Genomic DNA, 21,753 nt, shown 5'->3' with positions numbered 1-21,753 from the left:
AGCACTTTAGGTCAGAACAGGCAGTTACAATATCTTCGCACAGCTCCTGTTGAATTCAGCTGCAGCTGTGGGTGCTCAGCACTTCTGCAACTCAAACCCAAGTGTCTCACGCTGGGCACCCAGAAAACAAGGAACAAACAATTAATGACCAACTGTGACATTGCATCCTACAGGAACTCTGTGGCTTACCCAGGAGACCATCCTTTCTCTTCCTGCAGACCCCTGCCCCATTCACTACACACCTTCCAACTTCTGCAACAAATGAGGTTCTACAGATAAGAGACTCCTTCACTGCACCACCGTGATTCATCCCAGAGCACTCTCCATCCTGCGCAGTGAATGAGGCAGGGGTCCTCTGGAAAACAAGTATGTAATCATACCATTAAAGACTGTATCGGAATGCATATGCCCAAGGGGGCCAAATTAAGGTTGCATGGACAACTTTAATTCTTGTAGTATTGTATAGGGTTACCATATTTTGTGCCTCCACGGGGCCCCGGCCACGCCCCCAGCCCCGCCCCCAGCCCCGCCCCCGTCCCAACTCCGCCCCTTCCCCAAAGTCTCCGCCCCCTCCCCTGCTTCCCGCAAACATTTGATTCGCGGGAAGCCTGAAACAGGTAAGGAGGGTGTGGGGGGAGGAGGTGCGGCCCAGGCTGGCCCCCCCCCGGCGGCTCCAGCCTGGGTTGGCTCGGGCCCTGGGGTGCCGGCCCCGGGCCCGAGCACCCCCGGCCCGCCCAGCACTGCCGGCCCCCGGGTCCCCGGCCGAGCACCCCCGACCCGCCCAGCACCGCCGGCCCCCGGCAGCCCGGCGCACCCCCCCCCCCGGCGGCCCAGCACCGCCGGCCCCCGGCCGCCCGGCGCACCCCCCGGCCGCACCACCCGGCACTGCCGGTCCCCGGTGGCCCGGCGCACCCCCCGGCCGCCCGGCACCGCCGGCCCCCAGCGCACCCCCCGGCCGCCCGGCACCGCCGGCCCCCGGTGGCCCGGCGCACCCCCCAGCGGCCCGGCACCGCCGGCCCCCGGCGGCCCGGCGCACCCCCCGGCCCCGGGCCAGCCCCCGGCCCAGCGGCGCCGGATTTTCCCGCACATGTTCGGCTTTTTGGGATTTCCCCCCGGATGGGGATTTGAGTCCCAAAAAGCCAGACATGTCCGGGAAAATCCGGACGTATGGTAACCCTAGTATTGTAGCTGTGTTGGTCCCAGGACAAGGTGGCTGAAGTAATATTTTTTATTGGACCAACTTCTGAATTAGACCAAATAGTTAAAGTTTGACAAAGTTATAAGCAACTGAAAATCTGGTTTTATATCAGAAAGAGTTAGGAGACCCTAGTGCTCGGCATCACTTAACTGTTCTGAAAGTAATTCCGGAATTCTAACATATTCTCCTAGTTACAGGCTTCCTGTAGGGTTTGCACCAGTTTCAACAAAGAGCTGGCTAGTTGAAGGGTTCCCACTGCTGTAATAAAGAAGGGATACCAGCTCTGAGTGGCTTGTAGAAGGCTGAGCTTTCGGTAGGGGTGCCTGTTGAGCTGTAGCTTGTCCTGCTGTGGTTAGCTGGTCATGTGTCAGACTGGAAGGTGTCATTAACCACAGAAGCTGCAGAGAGTTATTTTGCAGGGACTGTCGAAGAATGCTCAGCAATTCCTGGTAACTAGGAAGTTACTCGCTGGCTGACTAAATGTGGCTCTCATTACAGAATGGAATGAAGTAAAAACAACAGCATATGAATCAGTGATAGTGTTTGATTACCAGACACAGCTGTGGCTCACTAGGTAGTGTCACAAAGCCCTGCAGAGTGGACACGCCCCAAAGAAACTACACTGCTATTTGTGTCATTTGTTCCATTGTCTTTGGTTTTAGTCTCACTTCCCTGCTCACCACTCCTCTCTCCTCCATTTTGCTCCGGCTCCTTCCTCTTCTCTCTCTCTCTCTGGGGTGGGCTCAGGGGCAGGGGCGGCTCCAGGCACCAGCGCATCAAGCGCGTGCCTGGGGCGGCAAGCCGCGGGGAGCAGCCTGCTGGTCGCCGTGAGGGTGGCAGTCAAGCTGCCTTCAGCGGCATGCCTGCGAGAGGTCCGCCGGTCCCGCGGCTTCGGCGGCGGGTACGCCGAAGGTGCGGGACTGGCAGACCTCCCGCAGGCGCGCCGCCGAAGGCTGCCTCACTGTCTCACTGCTGTGCTTGGGGTTGCAAAATACATAAAGCTGCCCCTGCTCAGGGGCAACAGATTCCTCCTAAAAGTGGGGGGCCCACATAGCCATGCCTCCTCTGTGGCCCCACCCCTGCTCCTCCTCTTCCCCTGAGGCCCTGGCCAAGCCAGAAGCCAGAGCTGGGCTGGGGAGTCTGGGCCCATCCACCTGAGAGCAGCCCTACCCATGTCCCTGCCCTGCGGGCCCCCCGCCCAGGGCAGGTGTAGGGTCCGTGGCTCCCCACAGCTGCCTGCACAGCTGTTACCCCGACCTGGCTCTGCTTCCCGGCCTGGCCGGAGGGCAGGGCCTTGAGGGCTTTAGAGCCACAGCCAGGGCATGGTAAGAGCCATGGCCCCTCCATCTGCCCTGGACAAGGAGCTTGGGGGGTGGGGACATGGGCTGGGGGTTGCTCTTGGTCCCCTCCCCCCACCCTGAGCAGGTGGAGGGTCTTCAGCTCCCCACAGCTGCCCAGGCTCCCCGGGCTGCTCTTACCTGGGCCGGGCGGGGCTGGGCCTGTGGTGAAACGTGGGAAGGGCCATGGCCTGTTGGCCCCTTTCCCTGCATTTGTTGCCCCTGGGTGGCTCCCATCCTCCTGACCTTGCAGAAGTTCCTGCTAACCATGGGAACACATCAGAGCCCCTCCTTTGTAACAGGAGCCCATGGAGTCACTGGAAACTGACATGTTACAAGTGTCATCTGTTCATCACCCTGACCCACATCAGATGCTGGGGTCATCTCTTCCCAGAGCTGTTGTGGGTGTGTCATGCCCTCCTCACTTGGGGTCAGGATGGAATAAAAGGTGTTAGCATTAAGGACAAAAGATGGAGTCGGTTCTGGAGCCGGTTTTGTTCAACATCTTTATTAATGATCTGGAGAATGGGATGGACTGCACCCTCAGCAAGTTCGCAGATGACACTAAGCTGGGGGGAGAGGTAGATAAGCTGGAGGTTAGGGATAGGGTCCAGAGTGACCTAGACAAATTGGAGGATTGGGCCAAAAGAAATCTGATGAGATTCAACACGGACAGGTGCAGAGTCCTGCACTTAGGATGGAAGAATCCCATGCACCGCTACAGACTGGGGACCAACTGGCTAAGCGACAGTTCTACAGAAAAGGACCTGGGGATTACGGTGGATGAGAAGCTGCATATAAGTCAGCAGTGTGCCCTTGTTGCCAAGAAGGTCAACGCCATATTGGGCTGCATTAGTAGGAGCGTTGCCAGCAGATTGAGGGAAGTGATTATCCCCCTCTATTCGGCACTGGTGAGGCCACACCTGGAGTATTGTGTCCAGTTTTGGGCCCCCACAGAACTACAGACTACAGAAGGGATGTGGACAAATTGGAGAGAGTCCAGCAGAGGGCAACAAAAATTATTAGGGGATTGGGGCACATGACATACGAGGAGAGGCTGAGGGAACTGGGATTATTTAGTCTGCAGAAGAGAAGAGTGAGGGGGGATTTGAGAGCAGCCTTCAACTACCTGAAGGGGGGTTCCAAAGAGGATGGAGCTCAGCTGTTCTCAGTGGTGGCAGATGACAGAACAAGGAGCAATGGTCTCAAGTTGCAGTGGGGGAGGTCTAGGTTGGATATTAGGAAACACTTTTTAACTAGGAGGGTGGTGAAGCACTGGAATGGGTTACCTAGGGAGGTGGTGGAATCTCCATCCTTAGAGGTTTTTAAGGTCCAGCTTGACAATGTCCTAGCTGGGATGATTTAGTTGGTGTTGGTCCTGCTTTGAGCAGGGAGTTGGACTAGATGACCTCCTGAGGTCTCTTCCAACCCTAATCTTCTATGATTCTATAAAAGAGGTCTATTTAAGTATATTAGGAACAAAAGGAATCCTGACAATGGCATTGGTCCATGGCTAGAGGGAAATGGCAGAATTATCAAAAATTGTGCCATAAAGGCAGAAGTGTTCAATAAATATATCTGTTCTGTATTTGGGAAGAAAACTGATGATGTAGTCATATCAGATGATAACACTCTTTCCATTCCACTAGTATTAGAGTTACCATATTTCAGCAAGCAAAAAAGAGGACGGGAGGAGTCCCGCCCTAGCAGCACCCCTGTCCTGCCCTAGCCCCGCTCCTGCCCCTCCCACTTCCCCCCTCAGAACCCCCAACCCTCCCCCCGCTCCTTGTCCCCTGCCTGCCCCCTCCTGGGACCCCTGCCCCTAACTGCCCCCCAGGACTCCACCCCCTACCTAAGCCTCCCTGCCTCTTGTCCCCTGACTGCCCCCTCCTGAGACCCTCCCCCCATCCTAACTGGCCCCCTAGGATCCTACCCCCACCTGTACCCTGACTGCCCCAACCCTTATCCACACCCCCACCCCCAGACAGACCCCTGGGACTCCCACACCCCATCCAACCACTCCCCACCCCCTGACAGCCCCCCCCAGAACTCCCGACCCATCTAAACCCCTCTGCTCCCTGTCCCCTGACTGCTCCGATCCCTCTCCCCACTCCTGCCCCCTGATAGCCCCCCCCAGAACTCCCAACCCCCACCCGCTCCTTGTCCCCTGACTGCCCCCTCCTGGGACCCCTGCTCCTAACTGCCCTCCAGAACCCCACCCCCTACCTAAGCCTCCCTGTTCCTTGTCCCCTAACTGCCCCCTCCTAAGACCCCCCCCAACTGCCCCCCAGGACCCTACCCCCTACCTGCCCAAAACCTTATCCACACTCCCCCCAGAAAGCCCCCCCCGAACTCCCGACACCCCCCCCGTCTCTTGACTGCCCCATCTAAAACCTCCCTGCCCCTTCTCCAACCCCCTGGCCCCCTTGTTGTTGGCCTTCGCCTAACGTCTCTGTGAACTTGCTCAGGAACGGCCGGAGCCGTTCGTCCCGGCAGTGGAGGAGGAGCGGGGGAGGAGCTCCAGACTGCCGGAGCCGATCTGCGAATGCAGGGAGGGAGGGAGTGATCTCTGCTGCAGGGGAGGCGGAGGAGGGGCTCTCTCTGGCTGTTGGAGCCCCACGTAAGTGGCACCATCTGGCCGGCTGCTCTGTTAGCCCCGCGCACTCTGCATTGGGCAGGGAAGTCCGGACATTTACAAATTCCCCCCGGACGCTATTTTTAGCTCAAAAAGCCGGATGTGTCCGGGGAATCCGGACGAATGGTAACCCTAATTAGTATCTTAGGAGGATTTTAAACAGAAGCCACTAAAGTTGGACATTTTTAAATCAACAGGTCCAGATAACTGGCATCCAAGAGTTTTAAAAGAGCTGGCTGAGGAGCTTGCTTCATCACTAATGTTGATTTTCCATAAGTCTTAGAACACTGGATAAGTTCCAGAAGACTGGAAGAAAGCTAATGTTGTACTAATATTTCAAAAGGGTAAATGATGACCTGGGTATAGGCCTGTTAGGCTTACGTCCATCCCAGGCCAGATAATGGAGCAGGCGATATGGGATTTGATTAGAGTAATGTAAAAGAGAGTAATGTAATTAATGCCAATTAACATGGGTTTATGGCAGTAGCGCTCAACATTTCCAGACTACTGTACCCCTTGCAGGAGTCTGATTTGTTTTGCGTACCCCAAATTTCACCTCACTTAAGAACTACTTGCTTACTAAATCAGACATAAACATACAAAAGTGTCACAGGATGCTATGACTGAAAAATTGCATACCTACTCATTTTTACCATATAATTATAAGATAAATCAATTGGAATATCGATATTGTACTTACATTGCAGTGTATAGTATACAGAGCAGCATAAACAAGTCATAGACTGTATGAAATTTTAGTTTGTACCGACTTTGCTAGTGGTTTTTGCATAGCCTGTTGTAAAACTAGGCAAATACCTAGATGAGTTGATGGACCCCCAGAAGACCTCTGTGTATCCCCAGGTTTATGGAAAATAGATCCTGTCACACTAACTAAATATCTTTTTTGATGCGATTACAAGTTTAGATGATGAAGGTAATAATGTTGATACGATATAGTTAGACTTCTGTAAGGCATTTGACTTGGCACTGCATGATATTTTGATTAAAAAACTACAAAGATGCAAGACTAAAATGGCACACATTAAATGAATTAAAAGCTGGCTAACTCATAAGTCTCAAAGTGTAACTCTAAATGGGGAATCGTCATTGAACGGTGTGTTTCTGGTGCAATCCTGCAGGGATCTTTCTTGGCCCTAGGCTATTTAACATTTTTATTAACGACCTCGAAGAAAACATAAAATCATCATGGATAAAGTTTGCAGATGAGACAATGATTGAGGGCATGGTAAATAATGAAGAGGACAGGTTTCTGACACAGAGCAATCTAGATCACATGGTAAGCTTGGCCCAAGCCAACAATGTGCATTTTAATACGGCTAAATGTAAATGGATACATCTAGGGACAAAGAATGTCATTCACACTTACATCATGGGAGAGTCTGTCCTGGGAAGCAGGGACTCTGAAAAAGATCTGGAGGCCATGGGGGATAATCATCTGAACATGAGCTCCCAGTGTGCAGTGGTGGCCAAAAGGGCTAATGTGATCCTGGGATGCATAAACAAGGGAATCTCCAATAGAAGTGAGAGGTGATTTTACCTCTGTATTTGACACTGATGTGACTGCTGCTGGAATCCTGTGTCCTGTTGTGATGCCCACAATTCAAGATGGATGTTGATAAATTGAAGAGAGTCCAGAGAAGAGACATGAGAATGATTAAAGGATTAGAAAGTGCTTTATAGTGATCGACTCAAGGAGCTCAATCTATTTAGGTTAACAAAGAGAAGGTTAAGGGGTGACTTGATCACATTCTGTAAGTACCTACATGGGGAACAAGTATTTAATAATGGACTCCTCAAAATAGCAGAGAAAGGTGTGACATGATCCAATGGCTGGAAGTTGAAGCTCCACAAATTCAGACTGGAAATAAAGCTTACATTCTTAAGTGAGACTAATTAACCATTAGAACAATTTACCTGGGTCGTGGTGCATTTTCTATCTCTGACAAATTTTAAACCAAGATGGGATGTTTTTCTCAAAGATCTGTTCTAGGAACAATTGTGGGGCAGTTCTTCGGCCCGTGTTATACAGGAGGCCAGACTAGATGATCCCAATGATCCCGTCTGGCCTTGAAATCTGTTAACTATGAACCTGCCTCGCTCAGGCTAGAAGGGAACTTGGGAGAGAACTGGACGAGGCAGCTGCAGGAAGTGGGATTACAGAGAAGCCAGGGAGGGTGGAATCCTTCTCTCTGCTGCATGTGGCAGGTGCAGAGGTGCTGGAGATCTACAGTATGCCCCAGTGGGGGTGGGAGAGGACTGCAAGACAAAGCCATTCAGCAGTGCCCAGTATACTGTGATCCTGGCCAGAACGTCACTCAGGAAAGGCACGGTCTCTTCACTAGAGGCTGGCTGCCACATGAGCCCCTGGAGCATGTCAAAGATGCACAAGTGTTGCCATCTCTTGTGATTTTATGGTGAGTCTTGTGATGTTTGATGTTGTGATTGAAGCACCAGATCCTGGAGTCCTGTGATTATGGGAGAATTTCAGCTTTCATTTTTAAAAAGTGATTTCCTAGTCCCCTGGTTGCAGAGAAAAGCTGGAAAATGGGCTCCCCCAAGTCCAGCAGGTAAACAGAGACCCCAACTTACAATTTTTTAAAACTCTAATGATTTGGGGGGCCTGGCTTTGTTATTTTGGAGCTCAGGGGGCTGGCAAATCTGCAGGCCTCTGTAATAAAGCTAAATCATGTGAAATGAAAGGATTAACAGATGGACTAATCAGTGGCCATATTATCTGAGGTATAACTGATAACAAGGTGACCAGGCTATAACCATGGCAGGTGGCTGGGGCCAGGAAATAAAGATCATACTCCAGTGTGTGGCACCCTTATTCCCTCCTAAGCCAGGGGTCAGCGAGCCCTGAGTGCGCTACATGGGGACAGCACCGTTCAGTGAGGAGACGACCTTGCTGCCCCCACAGCCAGCAGCAAATGGGGAAGCAGCTCTCCTCAGGGCCATGTGTCCCCTGACACAACCTCCCTCAGCTCGTCACTCACCTAGACCCGGGGTGCGGCGCAAGGCCTGTCAGTAGAGGTGTTGGGGCCACAATGGACCTGAGGACGGGGCTGGCATAGCAGACCTCACTGCAACTGGGTACTATGATCCCCAGCCTGGGCAGACAGACTCGCACTAGCTCTGCCAGTGCCCAGAGCTCAGACCCAGGGCTCAGGCCAGCTTGGACCAGGTGGCTAGCCGGAGCTGCTGCCAGCGCTGCAAAGACCATGCCGCTCTTTTTAATGCACTAGCTCAAGCTCGTGGTGTGGGCTGGGAGCCTCACTCCCATCTGCAATGCACTGAGACCTCAAGGGTGGCCCCAGCCTGACCCCTGCTACCCCCAAGGGGATGATCCTTCATTTCCCCAGTAGCCTGCCTGCTGCCTCACCCGGCAAGCCCTGTGCCCCAGTCTTCCTCAGCAGAGTCCCACTGCCCATTCCAGACTCCTACGTTCCCAGGCCAAAAGGGTCACTGTGACAATCGAGCCTGACCTGCTATATAACACAGGCCGGAGACGTGCTCCACAGTCATTCCCAGAGCACAGCTTTGAGAAATACAGCCCGTCTTCACTGAAAAATGGTCAGTACCTCAGATTACACCAGGGGATTACAGTGGACAAGAAACTGGATATGAGTCAGCAGTGTGCCCTCGTTGCCAAGAAGGCTAACGGCATATTGGGCTGCATTAGTAGGAGCATTGCCAGCAGATTGAGGGAAGTGATTATTCCCCTCTATTTGGTACTGGTGATGCCACATCTGGAGTATTGTGTCCAGTTTTGGGCCCCCCACTACAGAAGGGATGTGGACAAATTGGAGAGAGTCCAGCAGAGGGCAACAAAAATGATTAGGGGGTTGGGGCACATGACTTACAAGGAGAGGCTGAGGGAACTGGGCTTATTTATTCTGCAGAAGAGAAGAGTGAGGGGGGATTTGAGAGCAGCCTTCAGGTACCTGAAGGGGGGTTCCAAAGGATGGAGCTCAGCTGTTCTCAGTGGTGGCAGATGACAGAACAAGGAGCAATGGTCTCAAGTTGCAGTGGGGGCGGTCTAGGTTGGATATTAGGAAAAACTATTTCACTAGGAGGGTGGTGAAGTGCTGGAATCTGTTACCTAGGGAGGTGGTGGAATCTCCATCCTTAGAGGTTTTTAAGGCCCGGCTTGACAAAGCCCTGGCTGGGATGATTTAGTTGGTGTTGGTCCTGATTTGAACAGGGGGTTGGACTAGATGACCTCCTGAGGTCTCTTCCAACTCTAATCTTCTATGATTCTATGAATCCACCACAATCCCTGATAAACTGTCCCAATCAGCAACCAGGCCCAGGCCCAGCAACTGGGGAGGTGGCAGAATGTGTGGGAAGAACAGGCTAGGAGTGGGGTGCGGCTCTGGAGGGGGGATGTTGGGTGTGTGGGGAGCACAGACTGGGGGCAGGGAGGGGTTCTGGAGAGGGGGATGTAGGATGTGTGGGGGAAACAGGCTTAGGGTGGGGCTCTGGAGGGGGGGACATGGGTGTGAGGGGAGCACAGGCCAGGAGTGGGGTGGGGCTCTAGAGGGGGAATGTTGGGGGGGTGTGGGGAGCACAGGCCAGGGCGGGGCTCTGGAGGGGGGACATGGGGTGTGTGGGGAGCACAAGCCGGGGGTGCAGTTCTGGAGGGGGGGGTCATGGGGTGTGTGGGGAGCACAAGCTGGCGGTGGAGTTCTTGAAGAAGGGACCTGGGGTGTGTGGGGAGCACAGGTTTGGGGTGGGGTTCCAGAGGAGGGATGTGGGGGAGGGGGTGTGGAGCACAGGCTGGGAATTGGGTGGGGCTCTGGAGGGGGGACGTGGGGTGTGTTGGGAGCACAGGCCATGGGTGGGTCTCTGCGGGGGGATGTGGGATGTATGGGGAGCACTGGCCCGGGCAGGTAGTTCAAGACAAGTGTTGCTACTGTAATAGGCCTGCACCCCTGATGCTGGAGCCCCCCATCCATCCCCTGCCCCATACCCCATAGCTGCCTACAGCACCCGTGAATGAGCTGCTGTGAGGCATGGGCCACGCTCAGCCTGCGTTCGTTCGACGGGGAAACGAGACACGGCACAGCAGGGCTTGGAGCAGCTGCAGTTTAATGTAGAAAATCGCACTCATTTATTAACATTTCACATCGGCAGGAAGATCACAGCCTGGCCCCCAGTCTGTGGAAGAGGGCTCCCATGTCACTCTGGGGCACAACCCCCTTCCAGCACTCTCCTGGCATCCCAGGGCCCCGGCTCGCACCGCCCGTCCTCCTCCTGGCACGCCCAGCCCCCAGAGCCACTCTGCTGTCATCAGCGGAGCTCTGCCCCAGGCTCCAGCTCTCGGGGGCAGCCTATGGGTCTCCACTGGGGAAGCAAATCAGCCACACCTACGGGGGCCCCTTCCCAGAGGCGAGCCCTGGAGCTGCCTGGTCTAGGCTGTATAATTGGGAGCCAGCATCAGGCCACGGGATGTGCCCAGTGCCTGCTGCAGTGGCTCTTCCGCTCCCCAGGGACGGCAGCCCACAGGAGCTGTAGCCAGCTGATTACTGGGCAGCCTCCAGGCTGTTCCCGTTGCAGTGGTCCGGGTGCAGCTCCCCTGTTCCAGTCTCAGCCGGAGATGGGCGGCAGCCGGCTCCCAGAGAGGGTGTGTGCCACCAGAGGAAGCACCTTTCCTTTCTGCTCTTGCTCAACCTGCCTGGCTCTGCTCCCACCTCCCAAACCGGTTTGTCCAGCTGGGCCACTGACATCCAGTCCCCAGCATTGCCCCTCCTGCGGGTGCCGCTGACACAGAAATCACAGGTGCAGCTAAACAAATACAGGCCTGAGAATGGGTCAAAGCAGAAACACAGGGCAGGGGTGGGCCGGCGGGAAAGAGCTCCCTGCTCAGCAGCCCAGCCCCTCAGGATGGGCCCTCTGAACCAAGCACTGTCTGATGGATATTAAGAGCAGGCCAGAGCCCTGTCTCCACTCGGAGCGTTGGCCAGTATGGCTCTATAGGTACAGCTATGGGGGCAAACCCCCCAGGGGAGCTGCAGCTTGTCCCAGCAAGCGTGCTGTAGCCAATACAGCTTATCCTGGCTCCCTGAGAGAAACAAGCGATGCTGGTATTCCTGCACCTTCTCTGCAACTTTTGCCAGCACAGAAATGTGGTACAAATCACACCCCTACATGACACTGCGCTACCAGCAGAAGTTTCTAGTGTAGACCTGGCCGAGCCACCAAGAGCGAGTGAGACAGAGACATGCACTGAACGACACCACAGAAACTCAGAGACACACCCAGAGACCCAGCCACAGAGACATGACGCACACCCAGCCAGAGACACTGACAGACACGTGGACACACAAAGGGGCCCTGTTGCAGTTTCACTCTAATAAGGCAGTCTCAGACTGAAAGCTGTGCAAGGGCCCGTCCGAAATGCCAGCACCTGCTGGAGACCCGAGTTCTGGTGCTGGAAGGAGGCCTAGAGGCCCCCACCCTTCCCTCAGGCGCTGCAGGGGAGGAGTGGCAACACCTGGGTCTCGCTGCAGCTTTCCTTCCTCTGCAGGGGCTGGGCTGGGAGGACCTGCCCTGCCCCAGCGTCATCTCTCTGTCCCCCTGAAGCACGGCGCTGCCAGAGCAGTCAGGGACGGTTTTAATCTATTCTCCATTTTAACTCGGATTAAAGAACCAGCTGAAATCTCAAGGGAAACAGAGAAGCACCTGCAAATTCTCTTACTACCCTGCCCCCCACCCCCGCCCCCTTCCCCCAGCTCCCCTGCTGCGAGGGGGCTGGCTGACAACGCCGGAGCTAGCCGGGCCTTGGGGAGATGCCCAGCAGAGCCCTGACTGGCAGCCAGGTCCAAGCCCAGGCTGGCTTCGCTCGGTGACCTTGGGGAATGCCAGGAGCTCTCTGGCACTGGCACAAACAAGCTGCAGTGGCAGATTCTTAGCACTGGGGCCTGTGCACCTGTCAGCCAGGGATCTGCTGAGGGCGTGTCTGAGCAGCCAGCCAGCCCTGGCACCGGGAGCTTCTGCTCTCAGGAGGCCGAGCCGCTCTGCCAAGGCCCCCGCTCACGGAAAGGCCACAGTCTTCTCCTTAGGGAAGCTCCTTGCCAGCTTCTGTCTGTGTTCAGCCATCAGGTCCAGGGCCACAGGGGGGAGAGCTGGGCTCAGGCAGAGGCACCAGGTACAAGCAGAGCAGTGGGCAGGATCTGGACAGGATGGCAGCTCCTTGATTGTCTTGTTGGGGTGGGCGGGGTGGCCCCCAGGGTGGGGGGAGGCACAGAGCTCGCACGGTCCCTAGACGTAGTTACTGGCCGGCACCGAGCGAGCAGCCGTGTACTTGGCAGAGTAGGGTTTCTCATTCCGGGGGGGGCAGCTGCAGCAGAGCAGGGCCCCCCCGATGAGCAGGAGAGCAGATGCAGCCCAGCCGACGTACAGGGAGGCCCCCAGCTCTCTCTTCTGCGCCTCGGTGACCATAGGGTTGTAGAAATCCCGGATGATGTTGTTGGCTGACCAGGAGACGGGAATGAGGATCATGATGCCAGCAATGATGAAGATGATTCCAGAGACGATCATGACTTTGGCTTTGGCAGAAGCGTCCTCCACGCAGTTGGTGCATTTCCCTCCAATGATGGCCAGGAGGAGGCCGAGCACGGCCAGCACGATGGCGATCACCACCAAGGCACGAGCCGCCTGCAGGTCCTGGGGCAGCGCCAGCATGGAGTCGTAGACCTTGCACTGCATCTGGCCCGTGCTCTGCACCACGCAGTTCATCCACAGCCCCTCCCAGATGATCTGAGCCACCACAATGTTGTTCCCGATGAAGGCCGTCACCCTCCACATGGGGAGCCCACAGCACAGGATGGTGCCCAGCCAGCCAATGACAGAAAGGGCAATGCCCAGCACCTGAAGCCCCATAGAAGCCATCACTCCCTGCTCTCTGCCTCGCACAAGCCCAGACAGAGCTGACTGGTGTCCCTGGAAGCGGAGGTGCAATGCTCCACGGCTGGACCATTCGGAGATGTTATATGCCTCTGTAGTGGGTGGAGTTTCATCCCCCTTGCTCCATCCACTTTGCACAGACAGAATGTGTAAAACCAGTTCCCCAAGATTCCTGGGCTCTGCATTCTCACCACAGCAGTGATGCTCCAGGACAGATTACAGAGGGACCAGCTCTCACACCCTGCCATGGAGGCTGCTCCCAGGGGCGCACAGCTGGGCTGCCTTACACCTCCCACCATTTGTCCTAATTTAGGATTTTCCCCATCTTTGCTAAAGTTCCACTGGAAAGAGCCCCCCAGGGAATGGGCGGGGGGGGGGGGAAGCAGGCTCTGCAGATGGAGGGGAGGAAGCTTGCAGAGAGTCAACCATCTAAGTCAATGGTTCTCAAACTTTAGTACTGATGACCCCTTTCACATAGCAATCCTCTGCATGCGACCCCCCCTTATACATTACAAACATTTTTTTATATATTTAACACCATTATAAATGCTGGAGGCAAAGTGGGGTTTGGGGTGGAGACTGACAGCTTGTGACCTCCCATGTAATAACCTCGTGACCCCCTGAGGGATCCTGACCCCCAGTTTGAGAACCCCTGGTCTAAGGAGTCTGGGCTCTATTCCCAGCTCTGCCATTGACCCACTGTGTGATTTTGGCCATGTCGTGCCTCAGTTTCCGCCCCCTGTAGAATGGCGTTCTCAAGGGTCACTGCTGTGATAGGGTTGGGCTCTCCACAGCTGTCACTGACTGCCTTCTGGGCCCCTCCCCACTGGGCAGCACAGCCCACTGTGGTGTGCACTGCTGGGAGCCTGTCACCTCATCCCGCCCAATCCCAGGAGGTAGAGCACAAGCTGCTGCCCTCGTTTGTACCAAAGCTGGTTGTTGACAGCATCCAGGTATGAATCAGGCCTCAGGGATGTGGTGTCCCCAGTGTGTCTGGCCCCGCCAATCACTGAGAGCCCCAAACCAGTCTGAGCGGCTGGCTGTTGCAGGATTGCCAGAGAGGAAGGGCGGGGGCAGGTCCCTGTGAACAAGCACTGCACACAAGAGCTTTCTGTGGACTGTCATCACACAGCATCCTTCCCTCCCTCCTCCCCAGCACAGCAGTGTCACACAGGCGCCTGCAGCCACCACACCGCCATGCTGTCCCAATCACTGACTCAGCCCAGAATGCGGCTGGGAGGCCACTCCTCAACATCCCTGCCCAGAGAGAGGCTGGGGGAGGAACAGACAGACTGGGGCAGGGAGTGGTGCAGACCTGCCTTTTGCCCTGGGGCAGCTGGGACTGATAGCTGGGCTGTGGCAATCCCTCAGGTCTGCACGCAGCTAGCACCACCAATGGGCCCGGTACACCTGGCTGAGAAACCCTTGCTATCAGGGCAAAGGCGCAGGAGGGGTGTTGGGGAGCCCAAGACAGATCTACTTCCCCACCCCACCCCAGGTCCCAGTGGGTCCATGTCATGGGGTGCGCTCATTGGGAGCACAACTAGTTACTGCTGACTCACGGCCTTAGCTTGGGCTGGGACACAAGTGGGATCTTACGTTGCTTCCGAAGGGAAATCCACTGCAGGAGAGACAGCTGGGCCCCAAGCTTCACAGCCCTGCAGAGCCACCAGCGGGCAATGGAGAGGTCACAGGCACTTGGGGGGATAGAAGACAATGGAGAAATCTCTATCCATCCCCAGACAAACCCCTCTAGCTATCTAGGCATTTCTGCACACCCATCGCTGTGGTTTCGAGGCAGCCATGACCGCTGCCCAGACCCAGCGAGTGAAAATGGGCAGTTCCTGGAGAATGCCAGGAGCAGGGTCCTGAACCCCTGGTCCTTCCCAGAGAGCAGCACGACACCAGCCCAGACACACAGCCAGTGGCCACTCGTGACAAGTATCTGATCCAGAAATCAGAGCCTATCAGAGCCACTGAGGAGAACCTCCCCCATCCCCCTAGTCTGCACCTCACCATCCGGGAGGGACTGTCTGGGAATGGCAGAACAACAGGACCCAGTGCCCCCAGATCCCTGAATTCAGCCTAGCGAGCAATGGGGATCACAGATGCTGCAGGAAAACAGCAGAGTAACCTTGTGAGGGAGCCTCGGACTCCTGCAGTGTGGGAGGAGACCCCAAGGGACAAACTGTGTGCTCCAGCTTCTCCTCATGGCCCAAGGCTAGGGCAGTGTGACAGCATGGAGACCAGAGACGAATCTAGACAACCAAACAAAAGCCCAACAGTTAAATCACCTTGGTTATTGTCACCTCCACTGTGATCCTTCCACAGCCACAGTCCTCCTGATGCTCCCCTTACATCACCACCTGGATACAGATGACTCACCTGGATACAGATGACTGACATGCATCTAGGGAGTCAGGAGCAGCAGGCACAGACTATCAAGGGGAACTCTTATAAGCAGAGCAAGGGCATATCACCCTCTTTAGTAGCTTAGTGGAAAATTCACAATAGTATAAGCCTAGAGAGCCTAAGTTCTAATACCTGGTCATCCACTGATGGCTGTTAATATTGCTGGACACTTCACTACCCTTATTAGGCACCGTACTGCTGCCTTGGGGGCAACTATCACTGATGTGTTTCACAGATAAGGTACCTGAGAAAAAAGATCACTTCAGGTACAGCTTGGAACAGAACCCAGGCCTTGAACACAACAGGGGAAGAAGGCACATTCATTTTGCCACTCAGAAGGTCTGTACCAGTACAGGAGTTTCTGTAACCCACACTAACCCAGTCTGGCTCTGTGTCAACCCCTAGTGACTAGACGACATAAAGAGGTTTATGAATGCAACTGCTTCCACGCTAAGGCAGCTCAAGCAATAAAGGCTCCAGCTTGTACACGCAGACAGTTAGGGGTCAGTCAGCCAGATGACCCAGACAAAGGCAGTGCTGCAATTGACTATGTTGTCTGTGCCATGTACTGCCTCCTTGGTAATAACATGGGAGGATGCCATGCTTGTAAAACTAACCTCGCTCTTTCTTAAGAGAACTATTTACAGAGCTGCTGCAACTAGCACGCTAGCCATGTGCATGCAGACAAGTTCCATGCAGGCGGCTACACTCGCTGTAGCCAGGAGACCACTGTGGGCACCCACTGGCTCACATATGTGCTAATAGTCTGGTCCATCAGGTGCTCCTGTAAGCGAGGTGGAACCTGGGTTATAGAACTGAAAGTTAGATGTTCAAACTCTGTGGATTTCCCATATAGTGGTGAAAAAATATGCATAAATAAACCTGCAGATATTGTTGCATTAGTGTAACACTTCTGTACTTAGAAGTGAATTTGGATGTTTTCTTAATACATGTTTTGCTGTTACATTCTTAGTGTTTATATTATGGCTAATGGGAACTGCACTTTAAGAATAGGGTGGGGCACTTTATTGTAGACTGTTTGAGAAGGACAGCAGTGTGTGGGAGATTTTACCTGTTTGTCTGGAAAGGGGAGATGGGGCCTGTATGAGCTCCAAAAAGGTCAGAACTTACTTTTCCTGAGAACAGTCTCATTCATGCAGATAAGTGCTCATGGGGGACTAATGGCCTCAGGCCTTTGCTAATGAGCTACAGAGCCCGTAGAATCCTGCCCTGCTCAGCAATGTTAAACCCTGTTCCCATGTAATGGCTGTTTGGTGACTTCCCCGTGAGGTGAGTTTGGTGAGTCCTAGTTCCTGCCCCTAGACCACAAACTCACTATTTTACGCTAGGGGTGGGAGTCTCAAAGGGGACTCGGGTGCTTAACTGCCACTCTCCAGGCACCTCTCTGTCAGGGCGTCAAACCGGTACTGACCCTGAACCCCAGCCTTGTCCTACCTCCTGGTCCTGAACCAGAACTGAACTGAAAAAACTGTGGGTTCCCAGTTAAAATAAAAGGTCTGCGTTTGTAACGTTGACAGACCCCGCTCATCAGGATCGAACCTGGGACCTCATTGCGTGAGCCTCTACTGCATGAGCTAAAAGCCACCTGGGCCTTAGCTAAGGCTGTAGCACACCCATTAATCTCTCGCTCAGTGCCACTAGAGAGGACAGAGCACCACACCCAGGAGGTGTGTGGGTTACACATTTTTTTAGCTCAATATTAAAAAAAAATGTGATCTTATTTTCATTATAAAACAAGACAACAAAACAGGAGCAGCGGAAGCTCCTAAGAGTGGGGAGGCCACCGGTGCCCAAACTATGGCCCTGCCCCCCCGTGCCAGCCCTTCCCCTGATGCCCCACCCTCATGCCGCCCCTCACACCCAAGACCCCATCCCTTGCTCATTCCTCTCCGCCCCCTCTTCCCCATCTCCTCTTATGGCCAGTAAAAAGTGGGAGGGCACTTTTAAAAGTGATGGGGCCATGGCCCCCCTTAGTCCGGCGCCCCTCCAACAAAATACCACATTGGCACCTGTTCGCTACCAGAAAGAGCTGGCACAGTCTGAGGAGGAGAATGAGAATAGGAGGGCAGCCCATGCGAGCAGACAGGGAGGGTAAACTGCACCGCATAAGGCAGCCGGGGCCCCATGGTCTCTGAGATTCCCCTCTGGGCAGAAAAGAGGTGAGATGCTCCCTGGTCTCAGAAGTAACAATAACTCTTCAAGCCCAAAGGAACCGTAATGGCTTCCCAACCAGGGCTCCCCCCATGGCCCCTGGGCAGCTCCTCCCTCCAGCTGCCCCACTGCAGGCCCCAAATTCAAATGTATCCTCCTCCCTCCCCCAAGGTCCAATGTGATAGAGCAAATGCTAGAAGATGTTCGCTCAAACAAGTTGCTCATAAAAAATAGTCATGTTTATTTGACAACGCAAAAACACTAGTATCAGGGGGTAGCCGTGTTAGTCTGTATCTACAAAAACAACAAGGAGTCTGTTAGTCTTTAAGGTGTCACCAGACTCCTTGTTGTTTCAAAAACACTAGGAAAACTCATGGAAAGCTAACGTTAAACAATAAATAAATGTTCAAAAATTGAAACAGTTTCCATTTTAAGCTTCAATTCTCTTTTTTTTAATTTACTTCCACTAAGATTGAAATTTGATTTGTGCCAGTAACTGAGCGGAGGGGTGTGTGGGGGGGTGTTTGTCTTGAACCAGAACTGAATCCAAATACACTGAATGCAACTGAACCTGACACTGAACTGAACCAAAATCAACACCGGTTCCAGGTCCTGCGGCCCTTGGAGGGACTCAGCCTGGCCTACTGGCTAGCTTAGGCAACGCGGCTTGCTGGATTTTGTGACTCCCATTCCTAGGCACCCCATGCACTGGGGGGCAGCCTGGGTGCCTAACTCAGCATTGTGAATACCAGCAGGCAGCACGGTGCCCAAACGTTAGGTGCTGCAGTGTCTACGTGCCCTTTGTGAATCTCAACCTAGACCTTTAGCTCTTTGGGGCAGCTGGTCCTCTAGCATGAGCTCATGCAGCAGGAACCAAAAGCATCTTCCCCGTGGTACAGGTGGAAGAGCAGCCAACACTGTATATGCTGCCAAAGCGGGGTATGCAAATGTCAGAAGACAGGCCAAAACCACATTTTTAATCTCAGGATTTTGGGGGTCTGCGTCATGATTTTCTTTTTAAAAAGGAAAAATTACAATAAATGCTCACATACTCCATCGTCCATGGCTTATTCCTTAGTCGGGATCAGGTTAATGTTTAAAGAACCTCGCTAAAGATTCTGGCTTGCTGGCTACAGAGCCCTCTTCCTCTGAGTACACTAAAAAAGGTGTCCAAATTTCTAAATACCTTTCTTCTTTTCAGTGCTTCTCTCATGTACATACTGGGTATGAAAGCTTTTCCGTTACAAGGACTGTCCATACGTTCCTTTACCCCAATTCCATAGGAGGAGAAGTCATATTTTTCCAATAACATGCATTACAAAATCTTGCAGCTAACAATAAAAAAGAAATTAATTTGTGGTTCTGTTCAAAATGTAGCTCCTTTACTGGAGCATTAAGTCAGCAGTTCAGGGGACCCTCTAGGATGCATTTTGTCATAAGATGAATCTCTTTAATAATTTCCTCCCAAAACTTTCTAATTCTGGGACACACACAACCAACACATGCACAAGTATGTCCCCCGCTTCCCCACAACCCCTCCAGCACAGAGCCTCTCTAGTAGCAAAAATAGGATGGATCTGAACTGCCATCTTCACAGTTATGATTTTTGGGCATAGTGATGAAAAAATGATGGAGCTTGTTATAACAATGATGCTATAGACAGCCACACAGGCAAGAATCCTAACTCAGGTCTAAGCCTTTGAACATGTCAAACAGCAGGTGCTCTTTATGTGTCACACTGAGGATGCAGGATGAATAAAGCTAACTAGCCAGGCTGAACCACAAACTCTTGCAAGGTTGTGAAGTATCTTCCTCTTTTACCTCCTCTTCTATTTTAGATGCTTTATGCTTATAGAATCGTAGAATCATAAAAGATTAGGATTGGAAGAGACCTCAGGAGGTCATCTAGTCCAACTCCCTGCTCAAAGCAGGACCAATCCATTTGTACTAGAGCTATAGTAGATTAAATTATATATTGGATACACCAGGGGTGCTGGAACAATTTTTATAGTGGGGGTGCTGATGACGGAAACCATGGAAACCATGTATTTGGTGTTTGTTATTACTACTTCATGCCAGGGGGAGCAGCAGCTCCCCCAGCACCACTGGGATATACTATTAGACAGTAGGAACGAAGGTGTTCTGGTGCCTAACTCCTAGGTGCCCTGCCACCCAGTGGAATTTGCAGCCCCGAGTAGGCACCCACAGTTGGACCCACAAGGGGAATTAGATGCCCAACTGCCACTTTAGGTGCCTAAGCCCAATTTTTAGATCCTCAAAATCCTGGCTAAGAAGCTGTCTAACACTTTAGGCACCTGAAACCCCCAGGACTTAGATCCACAAATGCCAAATCCCTAAGCATCTACATGTCTGCCTCTAGACCCGTACACTGTCTGGACGCCTCTCTCCTGCCCAAGCCCCAGCATGAGCCACAGAGCAGGAGAAGAGGGGCAGTCCTCCATACGTCGCATCCATGGAGCCCATCCCGCAGACATGCTCAGAGGCTGCCTACCGAATCGGGCCCGTGCAGACTCTGGACGGTGCCCACCTTATAACTTTTAGCCCAGTGGTTAGAGCCCTCACCTGGGACATGAGAGACTCAGCTTCAATCCCCACTCTGCCGGGGGGGGAAAGGATTTGAACAGGCGCCTCCCACCGCCCAAACGAGTGCTGTAATCACTGACCTACAGGATGCTTTGATTGAGGGAAGACAAAGGATCACTCAATCTCTTCTGTGGGAGCTGTTCCACTTTGGATAAATACAGACAGTCATAGGGCCAGAGAGAGGCTGAGCCTGTAAGCCTCCGTGGGAGGTGGGAGGCCCAGGTCCAGTCCCCCTGCTTCAATGACTCTTCAATTATTTATCCAAACTGGAGCAGCTTCACCAGCAGACTAGCCCATAGTCCTGTGGTTAGCACCCACTCCTGGGAATCCTGTTCCAATCCTTTCTCCCCTCTTGCAGAGGGGGACTTGAACCTGGGTCTCCCACATCCCAGCTGAGTGTTCTAGTCACTGAGCAAAAAGTTACCAGGCAGGTGGTTCTTCCTCCAGCTCTTTCTTGAGGCAGGCGCCTAGCTCATTCTGACAAGGAATGAGGGAGGGAATGTCTACACTGCAAGAAAAGCCCCGCGGCACGACCATAGCTGACTCGGGTCCGCAGGGCTTGGGCTCTGGGGCCTTAAAATAGCAGTAGGGAGGTGTGGGCTCTGGCTGGAGACCAGGTTCTGAAGCCCTGGGGGGGGAGGGTCTTGGAGCCCAGGCTCCAGTCTGAGTCCGAATGTCTCCACTGCAATTTTTAGCTCTGCAACCAGAGCCCTGTGACCCCAAGTCAGCTGACCTGGCCTTTGAGGCTCAGTGCCATGGGTGTGTTATTACAGCCTAGACATACCCTTAGACACCTACGCGACCGGACTCCAGCAGAGGGGTTCCCGCTATGGATCACAAGTAGAGATAGGCACCGCGCTGCAGCCTGGACTTAGGTACCAAACTCCGAGGGAGGGGCGGGGCTTAGGAAACATCCATCTCGTCGCCATCTCCCATTGGCTAACCCCGGTAGCTCCCCGCCCAGCGTCCTGGCTTTGGTGACTCGCATTCTGAGGTGCCTCTCACTCCCCGTGCCTTGTAGAGGGAGCCTAGGTGCCTAGTCCAGGCTTTGTGGGGCGCAGCAGTTTGTTCCTGTGATCTTCTAAATGCCGAAATGCTGAGTGTTGCAACGCCCCAGTCCTATTGGGGATCCGGGCCTGGGACCTAACCGCCCCGCTGGGAATGCCGCTTCGCGGCAGGACACCTAAATGTCAGGCACTACAATGCCTGTGTGGATCTAGGCCCTGAAGGGCTTAGTGTGAGAGGGGGGCTACCGGAAGCAGGCTGGCTCCTGGGCTCCCCCCGCCCCAGCAGAGGGGCTGCAAGGCCAAGGGAAGAGTGCCAGGAGCAGGAGAGTCAGGCAAAGAAGCTCTGGGCCTAGGTAAAGATAGTTATTGAAGCTGTGCTGAGTTACTTTATTTGGGGGTTACGTGTCAGTGCGACCCACAAACGGGGCCCTGAAGAAAGGGCCTGCACGGACCCTGGTG

At 53.8% G+C, this 21,753-nt stretch overlaps 2 protein-coding genes across 10 annotated transcripts in view; both read right to left on the bottom strand.

The window, feature by feature from the left end:
- LOC128825723 (claudin-4-like) overlaps window positions 1-21,753 on the bottom strand; it is a 35,436-nt gene that overhangs the window by 5,924 nt on the left and 7,759 nt on the right. For 2 of the 9 annotated variants that reach the window (XM_054008476.1, XM_054008478.1), the window contains one exon: window positions 243-355. The exons of 3 other annotated variants lie outside the window; for them this stretch is intronic. The gene's annotated coding sequence lies outside the window, so the exon portion shown is untranslated. Of the gene's footprint in view, window positions 1-242; window positions 356-6,728; window positions 6,753-14,698; window positions 15,358-21,753 lie in introns of those variants that run through there. 4 more of the 9 variants (XM_054008475.1, XM_054008474.1, XM_054008477.1 and 1 more) reach the window with 4 other exon arrangements.
- On the bottom strand, window positions 11,943-13,429 carry LOC128825724 (claudin-4-like). The gene has a single exon (XM_054008481.1). The coding sequence runs from the start codon at window positions 13,082-13,084 to the stop codon at window positions 12,455-12,457; it is 630 nt and encodes a 209-aa protein (XP_053864456.1). The 5' UTR covers window positions 13,085-13,429; the 3' UTR covers window positions 11,943-12,454.

The sequence above is a fragment of the Malaclemys terrapin genome, chromosome 18 (assembly GCF_027887155.1).
Source record: "Malaclemys terrapin pileata isolate rMalTer1 chromosome 18, rMalTer1.hap1, whole genome shotgun sequence".
NCBI classification, from domain to species: Eukaryota; Metazoa; Chordata; order Testudines; family Emydidae; genus Malaclemys; species Malaclemys terrapin.
This window is presented reverse-complemented; position numbering and strand designations above follow the sequence as displayed.